Source organism: Bubalus bubalis, chromosome 4, assembly GCF_019923935.1.
Source record: "Bubalus bubalis isolate 160015118507 breed Murrah chromosome 4, NDDB_SH_1, whole genome shotgun sequence".
NCBI classification, from domain to species: domain Eukaryota; kingdom Metazoa; phylum Chordata; class Mammalia; order Artiodactyla; family Bovidae; genus Bubalus; species Bubalus bubalis.
The window spans coordinates 109,805,040-109,825,235 of record NC_059160.1 but is presented as its reverse complement, the minus strand read 5'-3'; the positions used below and the strand labels follow the sequence as shown (position 1 = coordinate 109,825,235).

The window sequence follows — 20,196 nt, the reverse complement described above, 5'->3', positions numbered from 1 at the left end:
CCACAACTGCCCAGCAGTGGGATTGCTGGATCATAAGGCAGTTCTATTTCATTTTTTAAGGAATGTCCACACTGTTCTCCATAGTGGTTGTATTAGTTTGCATTCCCACCAACAGTGTAAGAGGGTTCCCTTTTCTCCACATCCTCTCCAGGATTTATTGCTTGTAGACTTTTGGATCGCAGCCATTCTGACTGGCGTGAAATGGTACCTCATAGTGGTTTTGATTTGCATTTCTCTGATAATGAGTGATGTTGAGCATCTTTTCATGTGTTTGTTAGCCATCTGTATGTCTTCTTTGGAGAAATGTCTATTTAGTTCTTTGGCCCATTTTTTGATTGGGTCATTTATTTTTCTGGAGTTGAGCTGTAGGAGTTGCTTGTATATTCTCGAGATTAGTTGTTTGTCAGTTGCTTCATTTGCTATTATCTTCTCCCATTCTGAAGGCTGCCTTTTCACCTTGTTAATAGTTTCCTTTGATGTTCAGAAGCTTTTAAGTTTAATTAGGTCCCATTTGTTTATTTTTGCTTTTATTGCCAATATTCTGGGAGGTGGGTCATAGAGGATCCTGCTGTGATGTATGTCAGAGAGTGTTTTGCCTATGTTCTCCTCTAGGAGTTTTATAGTTTCTGGTCTTACGTTGAGATCTTTAATCCATTTTGAGTTTATTTTTGTGTATGGTGTTAGAAAGTGTTCTAGTTTCATTCTTTTACAAGTGGTTGACCAGTTTTCCCAGCACCACTTGTTAAAGAGATTGTCTTTAATCCACTGTATATTCTTGCCTCCTTTGTCAAAGATAAGGTGTCCATAAGTGCGTGGATTTATCTCTGGGCTTTCTATTTTGTTCCATTGATCAATATTTCTGTCTTTGTGCCAGTACCATACTGTCTTGATGACTGTGGCTTTGTAATAGAGCCTGAAGTCAGGTAGGTTGATTCCTCCAATTCCATTCTTCTTTCTCAAGATAGCTTTGGCTATTCGAGGTTTTTTGTATTTCCATACAAATTGTGAAATTATTTGTTCTAGCTCTGTGAAGAATACCGTTGGTAGCTTGATAGGGATTGCATTGAATCTATAAATTGCTTTGGGTAGTATACTCATTTTCACTATATTGATTCTTCCAATCCATGAACATGGTATATTTCTCCATCTGTTAGTGTCCTCTTTCATTTCTTTCACCAGTGTTTTATAGTTTTCTATATATAGGTCTTTAGTTTCTTTAGGTAGATATATTCCTAAGTATTTTATTCTTTCCGTTGCAATGGTGAATGGAATTGTTTCCTTAATTTCTCTTTCTGCTTTCTCATTGTTAGTGTATAGGAATGCAAGGGATTTCTGTGTGTTGATTTTATATCCTGCAACTTTACTATAGTCATTGATTAGTTCTAGTAATTTTCTGGTGGAGTCTTCAGGGTTTTCTATGTAGAGGATCATGTCATCTGCAAATAGTGAGAGCTTTACTTCTTCTTTTCCAATTTGGATTCCTTTTATTTCTTTTTCTGCTCTGATTGCTGTGGCCAAAACTTCCAAAACTATGTTGAATAGTAAAGGTGAAAGTGGGCACCCTTGTCTTGTTCCTGACTTTAGAGGAAATGCTTTCAATTTTTCACCATTGAGGATAATGTTTGCTGTGGGTTTGTCATATATAGCTTTTATTATGTTGAGGTATGTTCCTTCTATTCCTGCTTTCTGGAGAGTTTTTATCATAAATGGATGTTGAATTTTGTCAAAGGCTTTCTCTGCATGTATTGAGATAATCATATGGTTTTTATTTTTCAATTTGTTAATGTGGTGTATTACATTGATTGATTTGCGGATATTGAAGAATCCTTGCATCCCTGGGATAAAGCCCACTTGGTCATGGTGTATGATCTTTTTAATGTGTTGTTGGATTCTGGTTGCTAGAATTTTGTTAAGGATTTTTGCATCTATGTTCATCAGTGATATTGGCCTGTAGTTTTCTTTTTTTGTGGGATCTTTGTCAGGTTTTGGTATTAGGGTGATGGTGGCCTCATAGAATGAGTTTGGAAGTTTACCATCCTCTGCAATTTTCTGGAAGAGTTTGAGCAGGATAGGTGTTAGCTCTTCTCTAAATTTTTGGTAGAATTCAGCTGTGAAGCCGTCTGGACCTGGGCTTTTGTTTGCTGGAAGATTTTTGATTACAGTTTCAATTTCCATGCTTGTGATGGGTCTGTTAAAATTTTCTATTTCTTCCTGGTCGAGTTTTGGAAAGTTGTACTTTTCTAAGAATTTGTCCATTTCTTCCACGTTGTCCATTTTGTTGGCATATAATTGTTGATAGTACTCTCTTATGATCCTTTGTATTTCTGTGTTGTCTGTTTTGATCTCTCCATTTTCATTTCAATTTTATTGATTTGATTTTTCTCCCTTCATTTCTTGATGAGTCTGGCTAATGGTTTGTCAATTTTATTTATCCTTTCAAAGAACCAGCTTTTGGCTTTGTTGATTTTTGCTATGGTCTCTTTTGTTTCTTTTGCATTTATTTCTGCCCTAATTTTTAAGATTTCTTTCCCTCTACTAACCCTGGGGTTCTTCATTTCTTCCTTTCTAGTTGCTTTAGGTGTGGGGTTAGGTTATTTATTTGACTTTTTTCTTGTTTCTTGAGGTATGCCTGTATTGCTATGAACTTTCCCCTTAGGACTGCTTTTAAAGTGTCCCATAGGTTTTGGGTTGTTGTGTTTTCATTTTCATTCGTTTCTATGCAAGTTTTGATTTCTTTTTTGATTAATTCTGTGATTTGTTGGTTATTCAGCAGCATGTTGTTCAGCCTCCATATGGTGGAATTTTTAATAGTTTTTCTCCTGTAATTGAGATCTAATCTTACTGCACTGTGGTCAGAAAAGATGCTTGGAATGATTTCTATTTTTTTGAATTTACCAAGGCTAGATTTATGGCCTAGGATGTGATCTATCCTGGAGAAGGTTCCATGTGCGCTTGAGAAAAAGGTGAAATTCATTGTTTTGGGATGAAATGTCCTATAGATATCAATTAGGTCTAACTGGTCTATTGTATCGTTTAAAGTTTGTGTTTCCTTGTTAATTTTCTGTTTAGTTGATCTATCCATAGGTGTGAGTGGGGTATTAAAGTCTCCCACTATTATTGTGTTATTGTTAATTTCTCCTTTCATACTTGTTAGCATTTGTCTTACATATTGCGGCGCTCCTGTGTTGGGTGCATATATAATTGTTATATCTTCTTCTTGCATTGATCCTTTGATCATTATGTAGTGACCATCTTTGTGTCTTTTCACAGCCTTTGTTTTAAAGTCTATTTTATCTGATATGAGTATTGCTACTCCTGCTTTCTTTTGGTCCCTATTTGCATGGAAAATCTTTTTCCAGCCCTTCACTTTCAGTCTGTATGTGTCCCCTGTTTTGAGGTGTGACCCATCCTCTTTTAGAGTCAATGGCAGGAGTTAGGCCTTTGCAACCCACTTTTCAAAGCAGGTTTCTCCATGAGGAAAATATATAATGATGATGAGTAATGGAGTACCTGATCCTAAAGCCTGTCCACTCCTCACTTAACAGTTAAATACAGAGATTCAGAGCTGCTATTTGTGAAGCTACTACTTGTTAAGGTGGATATGACATTTCTAGGCAATATCCAGGAAGGAAAGAAGTGGCCACTCTTTTTTTCTAAACATATATTTATTTTTTGGCTGTGCTGTGTCTTCATTCTTTGTGGTATACACGGACTTTGTCTAGTTATGGTGGACCGAAGCCCCTCTGCTGTGGTGCGCGGGCTGCTCCCTGGTGGCTCTCTGGGTGCCGAGCGGCAGCACGGGCTCTCGGTGCACAGGCTTCAGTAGTCGCAGCATGTGAGCTCAGCAGCTGCCACGTGTGGGCTCAGGAGTTGTGGCACGTCAGCCCAGTGGCTCTGCAGAGTGTGAGATCCTCCTAGAGCAGGGACTGAACCTGTGTCCCCTACATTGGCAGGTGGATTCCCAACCACCGGACCTCCAGGAGAGCCCAGGACTGCCACTCTTGAATATGGAGAGCATTATCCCGTGAGGCATAATCCAAAAGCAATTAGTTATGTTGGTGGCAGAGCCCTCTCATCGCTATCATTTGTTATGTCCAGGTATCTAAATGAATTATGCTACAATTTGAGGCAGTGTTCCTAAATCTAGGACCCTAAAATTAGAATATGACCGAAGATTTCAGTATATGCAGCGTGTGCTAATGTGCTGAGATTCCATGATCTCTTCTACACTAATCACCGGAGAAATCATGTACCGTATTCTATCATTATTATTAGCACCTCAGCTCATCACACCTTGGAATCCTGGAGCATCCCTTCCTCCCTCTCTCCCCTCGGTGTCATATAGACTGCATCTTGAGTCAGTGTTCAGAGTATTGCACAAAATTCAGTAAAGATACAAATAGAAGGATGTGTTTGTCATCCGCAAGCCATTCTCCCACATAATATTTCTTATACATCCTCTATAGTAACATCTGAGTACTTCTTTAAATTATGTCAATGCTACTATTAAAAAGTACTTTATGGACTGAGTTGAGAGATTCCCTGGTGGCTCAGATGGTGAAGAATCCAGGCTGAGTTGGGCACCTAAATTCCAAACACATAATATCATTTCTCTTGGAAATGTTCTAAGTACCGAGAACTCATTAATAGTCCAAAGACTGTCATTACTATGAGCATCTTAAATATTTACCTAGTGTTGGAGGCGATGGCACCCCACTCCAGTACTCTTGCCTGGAAAATCCCATGGACGGAGGAGCCTGGTGGGCTACAGTCCTTGGGGTTGCGAAGAGTTGGACACAACTGAGCGACTTTACTTTCCCTTTTCACTTTCATGCATTGGAGGAGGAAATGGCAACCCACTCCAGTGTTCTTGCCTGAAGAATCCCAGGGACGGGGGAGCCTGGTGGGCTGCCATCTATGGGGTCACACAGAGTCGGACACAACTTAAGTGACTTAGTAGCAGCAGTGTTGAAATAAACCTGGCTTTCTTCAGAGCCTGTGAGTCACCTGAACCAGATATACTTGCCATATTGATACTATCTCAATTTGTAAGGAATTACCTGAAATTTGTTAACAAACTCTTTTCATCTTGGTCCCATCTCCCTTGTTCTAGACTCCGTTTTACAGTTGCCAGGTAGGCATCTCAATCCTTGTGAGTATCTCAGGCTTAATGAGTACAGATCCAAATTTAGCATCCCCTGCCAAGGTCTTATCCCTATCAAAACTAGTATCTGTTCTTGAAGGTGCTGTTGTGAATTCTATCAGCCCTCCCCCAGTATTAATACATGAATTAGCTTTTTACTACACCCTCTGTCTCACAGCTAGTCATCCCTTAAGTTCTTTTTGTTAAATTTTCTCAGGACTCTGGGGTTCATCTCCTTTCTCTACCTACTGTCGCTTTTCTACTTTCGGCTCTCATCAGATCTTACCTGACATTTTGGAAATAACCTGTCTGAACTCACTGCTTCAGAGCGCTTATCTTTTTCATAGCTGCCTGAGATTTCCTCCTAAATCATTAGAAAAGTACTTGCCTTCTCAGAGCTTTCAGTGACATCCCATTGTTTAAAGAGTGAACTTCAAACCCTTTAACATAATCGAGTGCTGCCTAACTTAGTTCCCCAATGACTAGTTGGCTTGCTCCCTACCCCACCCCTTCATGAACACTGGTCTTTCTGTGATATCTCTATTCCTCAAATATAGGGATTCTGAAATTTTTTTGCACCGTGGGTTCCTTTGACAGTCTGGTGAAGTGTGTGGACCCCTTCCTAGAGTAATATTTTTCAGTGTATAGAATAATAAACATAAGATTACCATGGAAAGCCATGCTGCAGAAGTAAAATTCTATCTGTCTGTGGACCCCATTGTTTATATCTTTGTGGCTTTGCTTATGACCCTCTTAGCAAAGAAGTGCCCCTGAGCCTGCCCTTCTGATTACTGAAATCCTTCTCATGTTTCAAAGTCCCTTCAATCCCCATCTCTGCAACTTTACCTTGGCTCCCTGCCCTTCTGTACTCACCACGGTGTCCTCTGCCCTCTCATAGCAGATTATTTGTATTTCTAATTAGTTCTTATCTTTCCTTTGCCCTTTGTGATAATATTTTGTATTAATTGACAAAAAGGACCAGACACTAACGGGCTACTTTCACACATTTTTTGCTCGCTGGCTTGTAACTCTTTTTAAAGCACTGTGAAATCTGTATATGAAGAGGACACTGAGGTCCAGGAGTTTTGTTGTTGGACCAAGATTATACAGCTTGTTGCTGTTACAAATTTATTTCAGGAAAGGAGTATTTTATCTTCTTCTTTACACCGTCTCAGGATCTAAGGAATGACATTGTTCAGTAATGTTTATGTCGATTTAAAAATCAGAAGTGCTGAGAAATACTCATCTCCCTAGTATTGAGGAGGGGCCATACTAGGAGAGAGATGTGTACAGGAGTGTTTCTAGGTCAATGTCTATGTCAAACTAACTGTGACTAATTCCTTCTTAACAAACTGAGAACTCTTGTAGTTCCTAGTCATTTCACAAATTAAAATTTAAACAAGAGTTTTCAGCAGTCAACTCGTTAAAATGTTATCCCTTGTTCTGCACTCCTGATGAAAAGACAATAATATTAAAAGTTGGACAAAATAAAGAATTTGTTTGGAATCAAAATGAATTCAGGAAATATTTACATTTGTAATGATAAGATCAGTTGTATAACCTATTTCCTATGTTATCCCCTCAGTGAAGACAATAAACCAATCCAATTTACATTTGTAAGAAAATACATTTTAAATATAATTCACTTGAACAGGTTGCATTTTTCTGTAGTCAAATGCATTCCTGCAAGTTTCTTAAAACGACATTATTAGGCTATTTAAAAATAAAACTTTATTTATTCAAATAGATTTTAGCAATTAGTAATGCTTTCTTTTCAAAATGTTGTTTTGAGATTAAAAACCATGTATTTATGATCAGTAATTTCTCATGTGGAAGTTCTTTATGTATAGTAATTATTTTTAAAGAAATTACATCTTTTGATCTGGCAATGCCTTTTAGTATGCTGTGAACTATAATATATAATTCATTATCATTATCCTTCTTTTGTTTTTTTCTGTCATCATATTGTGGCAAATACTAGCTGAAATGTAGAAAGGTAACTGAATTTTTTCTATTTTCGTAGCTCCAGACGGTCCTCCTGAAAATGTGCATGTAGTAGCAACATCACCTTTCAGCATCAACATCAGCTGGAGTGAACCTGCTGTCATTACCGGACCAACCTTCTATTTGATAGACGTCAAATCAGTAAGACCTGTCTTATCTTCTCTGAAAGGCAGTATAGAGCATGGTTAGGAATCCAGGTTTTGCAACCAGACTGAATTTTACTCTTAGCTCTGTTAGACCTTAGACAGCTTCCTTTACTTGTTTATGTTTGTGTCCACATCTGTAAAATAAAGATAGATAATACTACCCAGGGTACAGCATTTTTGTGAGGACTAAGTTAGTCAACATACATAAATAACTTAAAACATTGCCTGATACCTAGTAAATATTCAAGAAGTGCAAACAAAATATTGTCATCATGCTTATTGTTATTTATCTTCAGGGTATAGATGATATAGATAAATGACGTTAAGTTGAGTTCAAGTTGACGGTAATATATCGGTTTAAAATACAGTGAAAAAGAACTTAAAATACAAAAGAACGGCCAAAGCATTAGGAGACATAGCTCCAAAATAAGACAATATCAGGGCTTAACTTTGAAAATGATTGAAGCAGAACATGGAAAGGTAGTGGAAATATAAGTGTAAAAAGTTAGCTTCATTCAAGAAAAAGCAAGTAGTCTGGGCATCCTTAGTGGAACATTTGAAAAGAAAAGGCCTGAGAGATGAGGCTCAATTCGGGGGCCAACTTAAAACCTATTGTGGAGTGTGGGTCATGGTAAGTTCAGTGGGGGGCCAATTGTGGAAATAAAGCAGTGTTGGGATACAGATTTCTATTTTACAGAATCAGTATGATCACATTGTAAAGCATAGTTTTAGACCAGTCCTGGGGGTACAAAATTAAAGGAGGCAGGAAACCATAAGAGTAAAACTGGGCAAGAAGAGATAAAGAAATGAGTGAGGGTAACAGAATAAAAAAATAATTTAAATCTACAGGATCTGGAGGAAAAAAATCCATGGATGGTGAGTGAAAATAAAAATCAAGGGTGACTTTTTAAGAGATATGATTTGGAAACTTGTGAGGAGGAACGGATTTGTAGAGGAAAGGCATGGATTCAGAACTAGATGTGCTAAGATGCCTGGGAGTCCCCAGGTGAAGATGCCCATTGACAGGATCATTCATGGATCTGTAGCTCAGGAGAGGAAGTTTGTATTTCCAGATTTGGGAAGCGCTGGTATTGGATGGATGAAATAATATGAATAGATGAGATTAACTATGAAACATTTAGGGTAAGAAACTCTTCTGTAAGGACTAACCTGAAGAAAGTGTCCTGGGGAATAAAAACATTTGAGTAAAAGGGACCTGAAAACACTGAATTGGAGTAGCCATTCAGACAACAGGAAATGCAAGCATGGGAGTCAAGCCTCTTGCCTACAGCAGGGTGCTCCACAGTGTGAATAATGCAGAGTTGTTAGCTAGGCTTAGAACTGGAAATTTCTCCTGGCATCCTGCTTGGGTTTTACTGGAGCTGATGAGCAGTCCCTTCTGGTGGTGTCTGAAGCATTAAATTAGGCAATCCATGGTGAATTCTCCTCTTCCTCTTGCTGTATTTATTCATCTCTTCTTTAACTTTTATGATTTTTTAAAATGCCTTTATATTATTTCTTAAGTGAAAGTAATTCTATCTCAAAAGACCCGTCATGATTAAAGGAAAACTTAAAGGATTATTGGTACATTTTTTTCTCCCAGTCTTCAGTTTATGATCCTCCTTTTTTAGAGCACATTTGTGAAGACTTTTAGTTCATAATTAGCCAAAAACAATCAACATGAATGACAAATGCTCCAGGAATATCATTAAAAGCAAATTATAAAATGTTAACACTGTGCTCTATTAACTAGAAGATACTTTATTAGGGAAAATAGCTCTCTCATGGAGTTTGGTTGTGTTGAAAGGAGGGAAAAGTAAACCATTAAAAAAAGGTGATTTATCATCTAATTCTCTCAGTATTCTTACTGAGATTAAAACTGAGTAAGGGAAAGAGAGAAGGATGGAAAGATAACTATTGTAATTGCTTAGTTTGTTTCAGCTACATATTAGCCTCTTCATATGCATTGTATTATTGTATCATAACATTTTGATGTAAGTATAATCTTACTTTTGCGTATAGGAGAACTGAGGCACAGAGATGATTAAAAAACAAACAAAACAAAAACTTCTCAAACAGTTAAGACCTGGCTAAAACCAGCACAATGGTGTGATGGAAATAGGAAAAACTATCAAAAAAGCAAATAAAATTTGCCAAATTGAAATATGTGCTCACCAAAACACATTTGGATCAAAGACAGCAAAAATTCAAACAGATTCTAACACTTCACAGTTTCCCTAGGATTCTTGGAACTAAAGCGGTCTTCCCTTCATTCTTTCAACACAATTCTAGTTTATTTTTTAAAATTTTGTTTTATATTGGAGCATAGTTGATTAATAATGTTGTGTTAGCTTCAGGGATATAGCAAAGTGTTTCAGTTATCCATATACATGTACCTGTTCTTTTTCAAATCATTTTCCCATTTAGGTTATTATAGAATATTGACTGGAGTTCCCTGTGCTATATATATAGTAGGTCCTTGTTGGTTATCTATTTTAAATATAGTAATCTGCACATGTCAATCTCAAACTCCCAGTACAACTTTAAATACATTCAAATGCCAGCACTGTGCTGGGTCCTGGGTCAAGCGCACATCTTTCATGGCTCCTACACTGGCAGGCGGCTCTTCACCACTAGTACCACCTGAGAAGCCCAGAAGCATTGGCTCCCAGGCCAAAGAACACGTGCCCTTGAATTTAACATTTATGCTGCACCCTGGCCTCTGCTAAATACCAGCCACAAGGGCATATAGCTCTTCCCTTAAAAGACTTGAAGCAAAAATTGACACTCTTTAATAAAGACATATGCGCTTCCCTGGTGGCTCAGATGGTAAAGAATCCACCTGTAATGCAGGAGACCTGGGTTCGATCCCTGGGTCAGGAAGATCCCCTGGAGAAGGGCACGGCAACCCACTCCAGTATTCTTGCCTGGAAAATCCCCATGGACAGAGGAACCTGGCGGGCTACAGTCCATGGGGTCACAAAGAGTTGGACAGGATTGAGTGACTAAGCACAGCACAATAAAGATACATGGGCTCAGATATCACCCTGGATGATTCTACTGGGAATTGCATTTTCTAGCCTTTTGTTGTTCCTTTTTAAATTTATTATTTAATGGAAAGATAATTGCTTTACAGAATTGTGTTTTCTGCCAAACATCTACATGAATCAGCCATAGGTATACACATATCCCCTCCCTCTTGAACCTCCCTCCCATCTCCCTTCCCATCCCACCCCTCTAGGTTGATACAGAGCCCTGGTTTGAGTTCCCTGAGCCATACAGCAGATTCCAGTTGGCTGTCTATTTTACATATGGTGATATAATCTTCCATGTTACTCTCTGCATACATCCCACCCTCTCCTTCCTCCCCCACCCCCCTCCGCCGAGTCCGTAAGTCTGTTCTCTGTGTCTATGTCTCCATTGCTGCCCTGCAAATAATTTCATCAGTACCACCTTTCTAGACTCCATATATATGCGTTAGTATATGGTATTTGTTTTTCTCTTTCTGACTTACTTCACTTTATAATAGGCTCTAGGTTCATCCACCTCATTAGAACGGACTCAAATGCACGCCATTTTATGGCTGAGTAATATTCCATTGAGTACATGTACCACAGCTCCTTTATCCATTCATCTGTCAGTGGACATCTAGGTTGCTTTCCTGCTCTAGCTATTGTAAATAGTGCTGCAATGAACACTGGAGTACATGTGTCTTTTTCAACTTTGAGTTCCTCAGGGTATATGCCTAGGAGGGGGATTGCTGGGTCATATGGTGGTTTTATTCCTGGTTTTTTAAGGAATCTCCATACCATCTTCCATACTGGCTGTATCAATTTACATTCCCACCAACAGTGCAAGAGGGTTCCCTTTTCTCCACACCCTCTCCAGCATTTACTGTTTGTAGACTTTTTTGATGATGGCCATTCTGACCGGTGTGAGGTGATATCTCATTGTAGTTTTGATTTGCATTTCTCTAGTAATGAGTGATGTTGTGCATCTTTTCATGTGTTTGTTACCCATCTGTATGTCTTCTTTGGAGAAATGTCTGGTTAGGCCTTTTTCCCATTTTTTGATTGAGTTGTTTGTTTTTCTGGTATTGACTTGTATGAGCTGTTTGTATATTTTGGAAATTAATCCTTTGTCAGTTGTTTCATTTGCTATTATTTTCTCCCATTCTGAGGGTTGTCTTTTAATCCTTTATATAGTGTCCTTTGTTGTGCAAAAGCTTGTAAGTATAATTAGGTCCCACTTGTTTATTTTTGTTTTTATTTCCATTACTCTAGGAGGTGGATAATATAGGGTCGTGCTGTGATTTATGTCATAGAGTATTCTGCCTGTGTTTTCCTCTAAGAGTTTCCTTTTATTTTTTTAACTTACCAAATGCTTAGTAGCTTCTTTTCACCAAGACAAAGATGGAAAACGTAAAGTTCTGCTTCCAAGTAACTCACAGTCTAGAACACCAGAATATAGATAATTATAGAGTATGAGGTATCCAGTCTTTCTGGAATATAATGTTACAATTAAAGTTTCTGTTATAGGGTACATAATATATAGAGGAGACTGTACAGAGAAGGTTAAATTTAGTAGGCTTAGTGAAGACAGAAAATGAATTTTTGTATGTGCTGTTTTTTGAGGGCACAGCATTCTTTTGGAATTTTACTATATATTTTATAAGATATGGTACATCACATGCATTTTATTTCCTACTTTACTAACTGCTGTTACCATTTTTTAATGAAGGCATTGGAATAATTTAATTTTACTTTATAAGATCAGGTCTCATGACCTTGTGGTAGTGTAGAGGTCTGATGGAGAAGGCAATGGCACCCCACTCCAGTACTCTTGCCTGGAAAATCCCATGGAAGGAGGAGCCTGCTAGGCTGCAGTCTATGGGGTTGCACAGAGTTGGACACGATTGAGCGACTTCACTTTCATGCATTGGAGGAGGAAATGGCAACCCACTCCAGTGTTCTTGCCTGGAGAATCCCAGGGATGGGGGAGCCTGGTGGGCTGCCATCTATGGGGTCGCACAGAGTCGGACACGACTGAAGTGACTTAGCAGCAGCAGCAGAGAGGTCTGAACTCTTCAAAGACCTGGGATCAAATCCTATCGCAGTTCCCAAGCAGCTATGGAATCTTGAGAAATTCAGCCCAACTCTATAAAACCAGAACTGAAATAGCTCTAGTAGTCAGCTAAGGAACGTGAAGCTAAGTGGTGAGCAGTGATGAGCTGGAGACCCCTACCCCGTTATAAGAGTTACCCATCATTCATCTTTAGATAATTGTTAGCCAGCATACATTGAAGTCTAGTCTTAGGGGAACTTTAAAAAGCCTGATTTGTATGTGATATTTAAATGCTGACAACCAATTAAACACACACTTTCTACCAGCGGATACATGAAGCTGATCAGTTGGATTCCTGCTGATCTGTTTTTCTGCCAGTGGAGTATCTTCCCCTACTGCTCTCTCTCAAGATGGTTCGATCTGTTTGATTTTTTTTTTCAATACTGATATTGTATCTGCTTTTCCTGTGCTTCTTATAGCAATATCTTTTTCAGTTAAAAAACTTAGAAAAGAGAATTTGAAGAAATTGAACAAAATTGAACATATTGAACAAAAATACATCTTTCAAAGTTATATGAAAGGTTCAAGTTGAAAATGAACTTGTGAGGACAGTGTATCCAACTTATTTTTAAGTGTTTCAAGTCAAGTACCTGACAGAAGCTGGCATAAGGGGATTTTGAATTTTTTGTTCATCTCAGGAAAAGTCCTTCTCTTCAGTGCTAGATACGTTAGCTATGTTTAGTCCCTACAGTGAGTAGGCCAGATTCTCCATCAAAGACAGACTGTTTTAATAAATAGTACAACTGTATTTATTATACCTAAGCATACTCATTTGTACACATTTAATAATTGCATCTATATTAATTGATTCCTTATTTAGTACCATGCATGGTGCTAGATCAGTTTTTCAAACTTCAGTTATGACCAGCATTTTAAAAATGAATCAGAATAAAATTTAAAAGAGCAGAAAATATCAAAGTGCATTTTAGAAGTTGTATTTCTGAAAAGCAGTTTGCAGTTATAAAGAATACACATTCACACACATACATCCTGAATGTGTATGGACATTATGTTGCCAAATGTGTTTCACTTTTGTGGGTCATGATAAAAAAAAAAACCCACAAATTTCTTTGCTAACTACTTCAGATCAGTTTTTTCTAAATCATCAAAATACTATAATTATTTAGATACTATCACCCTGATCTTACATACATAGAAAGTTAGACACAGGGCATAAATGACTTATAGAATGGAAGTTGCTAAGTGACCAGGTTGGGATCTGAACCCTTGAGGACTAAATTCATTCCTCTGTAAAACACTGGAGTAGAAGTTTCATTGACTACAGAGATGGTTTTTGCTTTTTCTGATTATTGTGGTTGATTTTTTTCTTTTACTTTCAACTGTTGAAATAACTGCTAGGTAGTAGACTCAAAGTAGCACTTTGGATTTCCCAGGACCATCTGACTGTAAATAAAAGAAATTTTAAATCTTGCCTAGAAAGATATACCACTTGTAGCTTTCTATTAATATGTTTTAGTGATTTGTAACTCAAGTGCTGCTTCCTCTATTAGCTATTTTTTTTCCTATAGGTAGATAGTGATGAATTTAATATTTCCTTAATCAAGTCAAATGAAGAAAATAAAACCATGGAAGTTAAAGATTTGGAAATCTTCACAAGGTATTCCGTGGTGATCACTGCATTCACTGGAAATATCAGTGCTGCATATGTGGACGGAAAGTCATGTGCTGAAATAATTGTTACCACTTTAGAATCAGGTAAGGTAAATTTTTCATCATTGCTAAAAATTGACTAAGTGTCTTTCTTACAGTTTCTCACACTCTACCCTACAAAGCATATGTGTTTCAAGAAAATTTTAAGCATATAAGCATAAAATTCAATGACTCACTGGGGCTGACAAAAGTGAAGCTTTGTATTTGTATTTTTGAGGCAAAATGGAATTATGTAATATAGTCAATACTTGTAAATACAGAAATAAATTAGTTCATAATAAGGTATCCAAATGTATTTTTTGTGTGTTTATTTCAACACTAAGTATTTTAAAAGTTGGACAACCTTGCCTAAGAAATGATTTTTCCAACTGTCTATAGCCAATAAAGCTTCACCTTAAATTCTGTTTTAATTATTTATGTCCCATTGTTTAAATGTACATTAAAATAATGATACTTTATTATTGAGGGCTCAGTCAGTAAAGAATCTGCCTGCAATGCAGGAGACCCAGGTTCAATTCATGGGTTGGGAAGATCCCCTGGAGAAGGAAATGGCAACCCACTTCAGTATTCTTGCCTGGAGAATCCCAAGGACAGAGGAGGCTGGCCCAGGCTACTGTCCATGGGGTTGCAAGAGTCAGACACTACTTAGAGACTAAACCACCACCACTCTATTATTAAATTATCTGGGCTTTCCAGGTGCCAAGAACATGCTTGCCAATGCAGGAGACGTGAGAGACATGGGTTTGGTTTTAATCCCTGGGTCGGGAAGATCCCCTGGAGGAAGGCATGGCAACCTACTCCAGTATTCTTGCCTGGAGAATCCTATGGACAGAAGAGCCAAGTAACCCCCTAGCTATGTTTACTATATCTGTTCTCTTCACTTAGTCAAGTGGCATGTTTTATTATATAATCTAAGGATTAATGTCAGAATCTGTACAGATTGCCTCAAGTTGGTATGAACAGGGTCTGAGTGGATAGTAAGATTGTAACCTGGGAGAAATTACCGTGGAAAGTCAACTTCCCAGAACTCGCTTGCCCCATCCTCCTTCAGACTCCTGATGTTCTTTGCCAGCAGATATATCTCTGGAAAGAGCACATGAAGGATGTGTTGCTATAGTTTATTTGTTGCTATCTGTAAGGTAAGTATAGGAGGTAAAAAAAAAAAATTAGTCTTTTCATTATGCTGTATACTCTATTATCTATAGACTTACCATTCTAAATTGAAAGGTGCATCTTATCCTCAGCACCATAAAATTCTACTTGTTTCCATTTAATTGCCATGTCTAGTTCAGGTTCTTATTTTGCTTTTTGCACTTCTCCCTTATCCTGCCCATCTGTGAGAAAAGTTGCTGCTAAACTTGTTCATGTTCATACCCTAAAACTTTGATCAACAATCTTAATGTGACACCTTTTCCAAGGATATTGTAGTTTCATAAATTTTTATTAAACCTCTAAAAGTAGATTTTAGATATGAAAACAAAGATATCTGGAGGATAGGAAGTTCTTTCTAACATTCAGATAATTTTTTCACATATTCAACTTTAAAGCTGATCCTAATTTTAGGAAATCATCTTTCATAAAAAGAAATATATATATTCTTATATATCATAAAAATGTATAATAGTAATTGTGAAAATGTGTGTTGAACCAATTTAACTTTTATATCGGCTATGCATTTCTTCACATTGTGATATTTGCACAATAACATATTTATCTGCTTCTCTCTTTTTTTCTGTTATTTATTTACTTATGTTTTGCTTGCCATAGGGAACTATCTCTAGATATCTCTACAAGTGTATATGAATATCTGAGCTATTCATGGTCAAATATGAACAGCCTTCTTCATGGAAATTTGTTACCTAGAATGGAAGAATATATACATTTCAATGTGATTAAAATAAATATGTTCATGCAACCATTAAATTTATTTTAAAAATACTAATTATATAGTTTGACAAGAACTAGTTCTCACATTTATAAAATAATTTTATCCTGTGTTATTTTTCATAATAATTTATTGATATTTGGCTAGTTATATGTTAGGGCAACTTTTATTGATCAAAAATAAACAGGAATATCTAGAATATATAAAGAAATATTAAAATTCAATACTTAAAAAGAATCCAATAGAAAATTGCAGAGGGGACTTCCCTGGCAGTTCAGGATTCCGGACTCCAAGCTGCCACTGCCGGGTGCATGGGTTCAATCCCTGGTCAGGGAACTAAGACCCCACGTGCCACATGGCCAAAAAAATGAAAAGAAAACTGACAAAGAACATGAACTGATAATTCCCCCGAGAGGAAATATGATTGGCAAATAAACTCAAGATATGTTTTTTCAACACTATTATCTGTTAAGAAAATGTAAATTAAAACCACAATGATACATCACTATGCATCTACTAGAACAGAAAAAATAATTTTTAAAATAGTAATAATACCAAATGCTGGAAAAAGTCCAAGAAGACTGGATCTCTCATACATTGCTAGTGGGAATACAAAAGGGTATAGCTATTGATACAATGGAAAAGTATTTTGGTAATCTGTAAAACTGAACATGCACTCACCATAGATCCACAAGTTACAATCTTAGGCTATTATCACAGACAATTGAAAACTTAATGTTCATACAAATACCTTTATATGAATGTTAACAGGCTTATTAGGAATAATGATAAAATAACTGGAAACAACCCAAATGCTTTTATGATAAACAAATTCTAGTACAGCGGAACACTACTCAGCAATGAAGACAGAATAAACTGTTGCTATACACAGCAGCTCTGGTCTCAAGGTCATCGTGCTGTTGTCTTTTGCAACTGATAAAACTATGGAGGTGGAGACTGACCAGTGTCGAGGAGTCACGGAGTGCCAATATAAGGGGAGAACAAGAGGACTTTTCTTTACGGTGATGGAAGAGTTTTGTACCTTGTTTCTGGTGATGGTTACAGGAGTCTATACATGGAATTAAATTGCATAGAACCATACAAAAAATACAGGAAAGCATGAAAAGTGGTGAAAACTGAATAAGACCTATAGTCAAGTTAATATGATTGTGCCAGTTCTGTTTCCAGGTTTGATATTTAACTACAGTTATATGAGATGTCACCACTGGGGAAAGCTGGGGGAACGTAACAGGGAACTGAATGTATGATTTTTGCAACTTCCTGTGAGTCTACATTATTTTTAAGTTCAGAGTGTCATAGAAGTTCATTCTGTGTAAGACACATACATATAAGAGGCTAAATATATAAGCAAATAAATTGGATCACTGTTATGGTTTCTGTGATCTATAAATGTCAATGATTCTATAATGAACCACCCATTTTGCTTTGCATAATTAAATGATTTGTGTAATACTCTTTGTAAAGAGAAATTTGAGAAAAGTTTGAAGCAAATCAGTTTTATATGGAGATCAAAATGAACACAAATTTTTAAATAATTTTAACTGCTAAATACTTTTAGTCCCTAAGGATCCACCTAACAACATGACATTTCAGAAGATACCAGATGAAGTTACAAAATTTCAGTTAACATTTCTTCCTCCTTCTCAACCAAATGGAAATATCCAAGTGTATCAAGCTTTGGTTTACAGAGAAGATGATCCTACTGCTGTCCAGATTCACAACCTCAGTATCATCCGGAAAACGGACACATCTGTCATTGCAATGTTAGAAGGGCTAAAAGGCGGACATACGTACAACATCAGTGTAAGTGTACACAGTTTCTAGTTATTCATCTGTTTTACAAAGTTGATAGAAAAACTCAGCATGCAAAAATACTGCAGCTTATGTAATACTACATTTTTCTTATCTCTTGGTGGAATTGCTTAAGACATGCCAAGTGAAAAAGATTTGGGGAAACAGAATTGCTGATTTCCTATTGTAATACAGCAAGTCATGTGAAAATATGTAAATAACAGAAAAGTGTGCACAATTCTAGTGGAAATCCAAAAATAAAGCATAAAGAAAATCCACACTAAAAGTTAAAGAGCAGTGATATATAGATAGTTCTGCCTAAAGGGAGACTGTTTCTGTGTGATTATAAATGGAAAATGGAAAAGGAAATAGCAAAAGCAAAGGGCAGAAATAACTATTTGTATGATTGAAATTCACATGTATTTCACACAACTATTGCTAAAAGCATTTTATATCTTAATTCTAAATTATCTATTTTGGAAAGTAAATATATATGTGAGTTCATATACATACACACAGACATAATACACATACAATTTGTTTCACTCTTTCACTATTTTTAGAGCATGTCTTGGAATTTTCAAAAAAAACTATATAATTCAGAAAATCATCTATTAAGCAACATAGAACCAACCTAGCTGCTGCTGCTGCTAAGTCGCTTCAGTCATGTCCAACTCTGTGCGACCCCAGAGACGGCAGCCCACCAGGCTCTGTCATCCCTGGGATTCTCCAGGCAAGAACACTGGAGTGGGTTGCCATTTCCTTCTCCAATGCATGAAAGTGAAAGTGAAGTCGCTCAGTCATGTCCAACTCTTTGCGACCCCATGGACTGCAACCTACCAGGCTCCTCTGTCCATGGGATTTTCCAGGCAAGAGTGCTGGAGTGAATTGCCATTGCCTTCTCCAAGAACCAACCTAGACAGCATATTAAAAGCAGAGACATTACTTTGCCAACAAAGATCTGTCTAGTCAAGGCTATGGTTTTTCCAGTGGTCATGTATGGATATGAGAGTTGGGACTATAAAGAAAGCTGAGCACCAAAGAATTGATGCTTTTGAACTATAGTGTTGGAGAAGACTCTTGAGAGTCCCTTGGACTGCAAGGAGATCCAACCAGTCCTTCCTAAAGGAGATCAGTCCTGGGTGTTCATTGGAAGGACTGATGCTGAAGCTGAAACTCCAATATTTTGGCCACCCACCTGATGGGAAGAGCTGACTCATTTGAAAAGACTCTGATGCTGGGAAAGATTGAGGGCAGGAGGAGAAGGGGACGACAGAGGATGAGATGGTTGGATGGCATCACTGACTCAATGGACATGGGTTTGGGTGAACTCTGGGCATTGGTGATGGACAGGGAGGCCAGGCATGCCACGGTTCATGGGGTCGCAGAGAGTCAGACACGGATGAGCAACTGAAATGAACTGAAATTCACCCTAAGCATTCAAGTAGCTCAAGTAACTAAACAGTCAAGTAACTAATCTTCCAACAAACTCTCTATATCAGAAAAACATCATTAATAATTTGTTATTTCCCTCACTCACTGTATAATCTGACTTGCTAGGACTCTTGTTACACATACCATTAAATGGACCCCCATTCTAAAAGATCTGTTAGAGAGAAGGTGGTAGTTAAGAGAATGAACTGACCTAGATTCAAATTCTGGCCCTGCTAGTTTCTTTCAGGGCAGTTTCTGCAAATCTGTGGCTCTTTTTCCTTATCTGAAAAATTAGGAATAGTAATTTCTATATAGGATATTAATAGTGATGGTAGGAAACAAATGTTTTGGCTCTCGCAAATAAAAGAAAAATAGGAAAGAAAGTACAACTAATTCATAATTTTTGAATTATGAGTGGGTCTTCGTTGCAGTGCATGCGCTTCTCAGTGCAGTGGCTTTTCTCGTTGCCGAGCACGGGCTCTCGCTGTGTGAGCGTCGGCAGCTGCAGCTCACGGCGTCTAGAGCACGGGCTCAGTAGTTGTGGCACAGCTTAGTCGCCCTGTGGCATGTAGAATCTTCTCAGACCAGGCATCAAACCTGTGTCCCCTGCACTGGTGTGTGGCCTGTCATTCACTGTACCACCAGGGAAATCGACTAGTTCATAATTTAAAGAAAAATCAATCTTTGGATTATTTGCAAGGTGCAATTTTCATTGTCCTCAACACCTGAGAATTTACTAGAAATGTGTAACTTTCACATGGGTCCTAACCTAATGAATCCAAATCTATAGATTTTCATTTTCCAGGGTTTGTGAGTGACTTCTTTCCTCACTGCCCAAATGTATTCCACAAAATGTTAGGTTGTAAAGAAATATAAATAATTAAACACATTGTAGCATCACTTTTCATTTTAAATACTTTCTTTTGGAAGTTTACATACACCAGTAAATATTTCCTTTATATATTTTTTAAGCTACA

The 20,196-nt window shown here is 37.4% G+C and overlaps 1 protein-coding gene across 2 annotated transcripts in view; it reads left to right on the top strand.

The window, feature by feature from the left end:
* PTPRQ (protein tyrosine phosphatase receptor type Q) overlaps positions 1 to 20,196 on the top strand; it is a 283,288-nt gene that overhangs the window by 192,311 nt on the left and 70,781 nt on the right. For both annotated transcript variants that reach the window (XM_025284400.3, XM_044941897.2), the window contains exons 35-37: positions 7,167 to 7,288; positions 13,947 to 14,133; positions 17,553 to 17,797. In XM_025284400.3, coding sequence (XP_025140185.3) covers positions 7,167 to 7,288; positions 13,947 to 14,133; positions 17,553 to 17,797 — 554 coding nt within the window. The remainder of the gene's footprint in view (positions 1 to 7,166; positions 7,289 to 13,946; positions 14,134 to 17,552; positions 17,798 to 20,196) is intronic.